Source organism: Oxyura jamaicensis, chromosome 3, assembly GCF_011077185.1.
Source record: "Oxyura jamaicensis isolate SHBP4307 breed ruddy duck chromosome 3, BPBGC_Ojam_1.0, whole genome shotgun sequence".
Taxonomy (NCBI): Eukaryota; Metazoa; Chordata; class Aves; order Anseriformes; family Anatidae; genus Oxyura; species Oxyura jamaicensis.
This window is the reverse complement of record NC_048895.1, coordinates 14394-21005: the sequence shown is the minus strand read 5'-3', so window position 1 is coordinate 21005 and position 6612 is coordinate 14394. Positions and strand designations below refer to the sequence as shown.

The 6612-nt window shown below is 40.3% G+C and overlaps 1 protein-coding gene across 7 annotated transcripts in view; it reads left to right on the top strand.

The window, feature by feature from the left end:
• The window catches only part of LOC118164978 (sodium/potassium/calcium exchanger 3-like), a 284302-nt gene extending 279662 nt beyond the window's left edge, over positions 1–4640 (top strand). For all 7 annotated transcript variants that reach the window (XM_035322825.1, XM_035322824.1, XM_035322826.1 and 4 more), the window contains one exon: positions 2747–4640. In XM_035322825.1, the coding sequence (XP_035178716.1) occupies positions 2747–3055 (309 nt within the window). In that variant the 3' untranslated portion in view covers positions 3056–4640. The remainder of the gene's footprint in view (positions 1–2746) is intronic.
• Positions 4641–6612: the final 1972 nt, after the last annotated feature.

Here is a 6612-nt window from a genome sequence, read left to right as displayed (position 1 = left end):
GAGAGAGAGAGAGAGAGAGAGAGAGAGAGAGAGAGAGAGAGAGAGAGCGCTCTACTGCTAAAAAGAACAAATAATGGTGACTAATGGTGGCATACAGCAGGTGGCACAGAGGAGAGGTGGGAGAATAGTTGCCTACAGTTTTGAAGTTAATACAAAGAGTAGTATTCTATAATGTGGATGTTTTCATGTGTGTTTTTTTCCCTTTTTCCCCACCATTTCTTGCTGCTCTTTTCAGAGTAGGGCAGTAACTTCAACTGAAGAATGACAAAAGTTGAGATTATTTCATCTTTAAAAAACAGGCCTGCATGTCTTTCACATAAAACCATAAGATGCTGGTGACTGGCTGTTCAGATACATCAGTTTGTGGACTGAAACAGGGAAGATGTTGGAATCAAGAAGGAAGGATTTACTACTCTTTCACTTGTTAATTGTTCACAGCACAAAGTTTTTGGAGAGGTTAATGACAACCTTCAGTTAGTTTTGATGTAGTTAAAAGCTTGAGAAATGAAGGTGTGTGGGGGTCATCAGAAGATCATGAAACCTTTCAATTGAGGCTCCCTCTGCTTTATCCACGTCCACCCAAAGGACTGCACAGCAACACTGAACAAGAAAGTTCTGGGAGAAGCAGCTGTGTTGTACAATTCCCCTCTTAGGAGGACAGCCAATTAACAGAAAAACCAAACTCTGCAATCAGTGCTCAAACCTAGTCCATTTTATTGGGATACATATTATATTGTGCTTACTTGCGTTTAGATGGAGTCTCAAGTTACTTAAGTCTGATGTTCTTTCTTGCAAAAACACTGCACCATTCATAGGATAATTCATCCTCTGCTGGATGGCTAAATCACAGAGGATTCTTTTGACAGGATCTTGTTCTGTCTGACCTCATCCTCATCAAATCAACTTCAGCCAAGCTGAAGTGCAGCTGGGTGCCATGCTGGAACTGGGAGGGTGCAGGGGATGGGGGAAGAGCTGGCACTGAGTGTGTACACTGCTTCTCATTCTGTTGCCCCTTTCAAAAGAGTCTCTTCTGCCTGCTTAGAATGCCAGTTTTCCATCTTTTTTCCTAGTGCCCCGTAGTCCTTGAAATAAAGCACCTTCCTTGTGACAAACCTGTAACACAAATTCAGCTATACTAATTTGTCTTACATCAAACCAGGATGCACCTACTTATCTGTGATGGTCTCACAGCCTTGTAGCTTTTGGGCCTCTGAACACCTTCATCCTCTGTCCTTCAAAGGGATGGAAAAGTCAAAATCCCATGTATTGATGATGATTAGACACAACTTTCTTATACTGCAAAAATAATTTTGATACTTACTATATGACTTACGAGTATTTGTGCAACCATCAACTTCTCCTTGAAGCAATTCTGCCTGTCTGAAAGCACATGCGTTTAAAAATGTACCTGCTGTGTGTTAATTGGACTAGAAATTAGAACTGTGGTATACTTGACCTTATTTAGGGCTGCTTATATTTTTTAATTCAAGTTGGATAACAAAAATAGACTAGTTTTGTCCAGGTGGGCTCAGTCCCAGTGGTTTTAAAGCTCTTGCAAGGCTTCAGTGTTTCAGTCTACAAGCTATCAAAAAAAAAAAAAAAAAAAAAAAAAATCTTTAATAATGACTGGAATGCTCTTTGGAACTGAGGTCATCTTAATTTATTTAGCATACAGACACAGGTACCAGCTCACTCACTAAACAAATCTTTCTAGCTTTTCCCAGTCTGCTTTTGAGTCTTCAATTCCAGTTAATTCTTTGTTGAAACAGACCAAAACAAAGAAAAAGCAACAACAAAAAAAACATTCAACAGCAGGCTGCTTTGTGTCTGCTGTGTCTTTGCGTGTGTCTGAATTTTTTTTGTTGTTGTTACTTTTCATATTTCTTTACAAATGCTTTTTGCAAGGTAGAACTGCATTTCCTCTTGAAGCATATTTAGAATATAACCCTGTTATCAGAACTGTGGGCATATGTTCAATCTCAATAGAGAAAAAAGATCCAGCTTTTGCCTCAAGGTTATATAAATTTACTAAAATGTGGCAGAGTAAATGTTCTTTCTGTGGCATCCCTCTGTGTCTATTTAAAAAAAATAGAAAATGCCATCACACAAAATCTGTTGCATCATACTCAGATGTGTGACTTGAGTGTGACTTGATAGTTACTGGTTAACTCAATGAAAATTACGTAAATTAGGCTGGATTACTACCTTTTGCATGCTACAGCATGAGAGCGCAAACAGATGTTTATCATGCAGTAACTTGTGGGTCAACACTCGTTTTCTTAAAATTAGCTTTTTTCCCCCCTTCTGACTAACATTGTGTGAAGCTTCTGTTTTCTAGTACTGACCTAGCAGTGGCAGCAGCAATGTCTCTTGGGCATGCTGCATCAGATGTTTATTTTGCTTTTCAGAATTTTGTTCCTTATTAAAGCTTAATGTGAAGTCCTATTAAAACTGCGAGAGCTTTCCATCTGGCTTCAAAGGCTGTCTCTGTTCACTCTTAGTTGCAGGACTAGAATGCAAACCAAGGAAAACGTGGGATGTTGACTTCCTGGGTTTTGATTATGCCCACCACCGACTTGTCAGTTTCACCACCAACATAGCAATTCATGGGGTTGGCAGAATTTGCAGGAACCACTGTTGTGTGTTTCATAATTAGATATTTGGTGTTCATTGCTGACTCTGGAGTTTTCAGAGTTATTGTTTGTTTGTTTTATTTTATTTTCTGATGTCTCTTCTTACTCTACAGAACTACCTTCGAGTTGCATTCCAGGAAGTTAACAGTGGATGTACAGGAAAGACCTTACTAGTAAGGCCATATATTACTACAGAAGATGTATGTCAGCTTTGTGCTGAGAAGTTTAAAGTGGACAATCCAAAAGAATATAGTCTGTTTCTTTTTGTTGATGACACCTGGCAGCAACTGACAGAAGATACCTACCCTCAGAAAATTAAGGCTGAGTTGCATAGCCGTCCACAACCCCAGGTCTTTCACTTTGTCTACAAACGCATTAACAGTGATCCTTATGGTACCATTTTTCAGAACTCTGCTTCTTAAAATCAGTAATTTGCATTTTAATTTCTATTTCTTAACTGTTGAAAACATCTTTGTTGGCTGCCTGCCTTAGGATCTAAAACAGTCTATGCAGGTTTTAAACCATCAATGCCTAGTAAAACACATGCAGACATACCTAGCGTTGCTTACCAAATAAAACTAAAACACTCATGAATATGTAAACCATGCATATAGCCAGTTGTACAGGATATTCAACCAGTGTGTTTGAGTAAATGGCCCATAAAGCTGAATTTCTTGTACTGCAGACTCTCTTGAAATGAAACATACTATACTCTGGCCTTCTGCAATTTTTTTGTCGTAGTGAGCCAAAATTGATTTTCTTACACTCATCCTTTAGCCATATGTCGCTTTGATTTAAATATGTTTGCTAGACAAATACTTCAGTACACTGTCTGGTGTATGCTCAGTTTCACCAGCATGAGTTAAAGACTGTCCGATGCAGGGCAGCAATTAACTCATAATTACCTGGATGATTGCATCCTTTTCTAATTTTTTTATTACAGAAAAGCTTCCTGTTCATATATATATATATATATATATATATATATATATTTCCTAAAAATTTTATAGCAGTTGCAGGTAAACTGTCAGGGTTGGTTTTTAAAATATTTTTTTAACTATAAAGTATTATATAATTATGCATGTGATTTTAACACTTAATATACAACAATAAATCTCTTGCTGGTTTTAGAGCATTGCATTAAAAGTCTCTGGTTTCTCTTCTTTTTCTGTTACAGGAGAGTTTTTATGAAATTTCTGTTATGCGTAAGATTGTAACATTGGCAATGGTGATTTCAGTGCCTTTATATGAACTTGATGTACTGTTTCCTGGTTTATTGTTTATATGCGTTGTATAAGAACTAGGTGATTGGAACAGGAAGTTGAAAGAAAAGGATGTAGGGAAGGGGCAGAGAAAGAATTTAGATAACCTGTTTTAGGATTAAAACATGTTAGTCTGCTGGTTCAGGCTCCTTGCAGAAAATAAGCAAAGGAGGTTGGTAAGGAACTTCTATGTATACATTATTGTACATATGTAGAGGGATTTAACAGCACCTAACCCAGATACTATTTGTGTTGGCGGAAGATCAGATGTACTAATAAGGTGAATGAGAATGCTAACCATTTTGTATTGTCTGTCAGCACCATCAAAATGTGCTTTGGACTGAAGAGTGTGTTGTAGCATTTCATGATTCTAAGTTACTCAGTAGGTAATGTGTGAAGTCAGAGTCCTACGTATACAAAGATAAAATGGTGTTTAATATGTGTATTCTGTACACTTGTGCAAGATAGATGGTGCTGTGCTGTGGGTCAAGTTGACCTACTTAAGTCAGGTATGGCTGCTACTTTTAGAGGTATGCAGGGTTCTCTCCAAATCCAGCGTGAGCAGCACAATGTAAGGCAGATGACTGCAGAAATAGGTCATGAGCAATGTGTATTGTACATACAAAGATCTGTAGCATTTTTAATGTTAGCTTGCCATATATTTAAAACCCCTAGTAAATGTATTGCGTTTTGTAAAAAGTAAATGGTGAGTTTTGCACATAATACATTGTAATACTGAATATAATTTTGGATGTTGTGTGATGTTTTTTCATTTTGTGTAGAAATGGTTCACACTTTTGGATGTGAATGTTTGTGTATCAGTAGACCATACTGTTTCTATTTTACTTATTTTTTACTGCATGGCCTACTTTAAAATCTTTGAACAGGAAGGATGCAATAAGTAAAGATGATGCTACATAAAATAGTTTGTGGGAAGCTGAATGCTTGAAGCAATTTAAGACCAAAGCAAAAAATAAAATAAAATTGTGTTGTTAAATAGCAGCAGTTGTACTCCCAAGGCTAGACATCAATTCACTGGTTCTTTTTTTTTTTTTAGTACAGTATTAACTACTATCACAGTTTTGATAACTATTTAAACAGACTAATAATGTGTAGAGGAAAAGTCTTGAAGTTGGTGCTTCTTAGATTGAGCCAGTCATTCTAGTGTGCTGACTGTTTAGTCAGCAGGTGAAGTGTACAGACAGCTTGATTGCTGAACCACTCACTGCAAAGTTAAGTCTGACATTCAGTACTAAAGAAAATTCTACTATCTCTGTATGACGGCAGCTCTCTTAGGGGAAGAAAGGATGAGGACAGAGATGGAAAGTATTGAGAAACTCAGAATTTCAGGCTTGAAACTAAGGAAAGGAAAGAGTGCAAAAAGGGAAACACATGCACAAACCACCTCAGGATGATTCCACGGTCTAATCTTATGCAATTGTATCTTTTGAAAAGTAGAATGCTTTATTCCCTTTGCTGTGCAAAACAATTCTCGCTTTTCATAATGCCAGGAAACAGATGATACCAAAACTTGGGAAGGAATTTGGACTCCTAAAAATAAGTTATTCCATCTCCTTTCAAAGTTAAATTACAGATATTCTAAAATAGTGAAAAATAAGAAAAAGCTTTTAAATTAGGTGGTCACTCAGTGCTGCTTCTTGTCAGTCATAGAGAAGTAACAAAAAAGGCATAAGGAAATAAAGATGGAGGTAAAAAATCCCTAAATCTTGCTAGTAAGAGGCTTAACATAAAAGCAGAGGTTATTTAAGGGTTTGAATTGTGAATTCACAAAAAGTATATATTGAAAAATGACAACATGCCATCTGCAGTAGATAAAGTCAAATCTGTTGTTTCTCTGTGCTGTTTTTCTTGTTTGTAATTCTAAAAGCAGTCATCTTCCAGACCATCTCAGCCTTCCATGCCAATTGTTGCACTCTCACAAGGCAGGTCGGGGGGAGCAGACTATTTCTACTGTGTCAGAAACACAAGTGCACGAAGCCTGTGGTGGGTAAAGCGTTGAGTGTTTGCACAGAAATTGTGCAGTGCTGACAGCTCTTCCATGACATGTGTGGGTAAGGGAAAACATCCCCCAGGTGTGCTTCCATGGAGAAGGCTCTGGAGGTTGCAGGAGAGCTGATGCCAGCTGAAGCTGCCGCCACAGTGGTCATGACAGGGGGACAAAGCACTGGGCCCTGGCTGCCACCCCCCGAGTACCCTGGGGCTGTACGAGCATGGCTTCACGCAGAGCCCGCCGAGCCGCTGCTCTCTCGCTGGGGCCCGGGGCCCAGCCCTCGGGCTCCCGGAGCGCAGCCAGCAAGGGGCTGCTCCGTCCTGCAGCAGCCGGGCCACGAAGCCAGCGGCCGCCCACGAGGAAGCCTCCGGGCGAGGCAGAGCTGCAGCCAGGGAGGGGCCAGGTGCTGGGGGACGGCAGGGGGCGGATGCACAAGGGCAGTGGGGCGGGTGGGGCCATACCCCAACGGCGCCGTTACGTTTCGCGTCTCGCGTGGGCCCGGAGTCTGGGCCGTCACCTGCTGGCGTCAGAAGCGGTACTGCAGGCGGAGCGGTGCCACGCATTCGCAGTTGCGTCGTTTCGCCCCGCTACCGCCACCTGCTGGCGGGAACTTTGTATTGCAGGCGGAGCGGTGGGGGGGAGCTTTCCGTCAGCCTCGTTTGTTTCTGCGGCGTGGCCCGGAAAATACGCAGTTTTTCACACATCC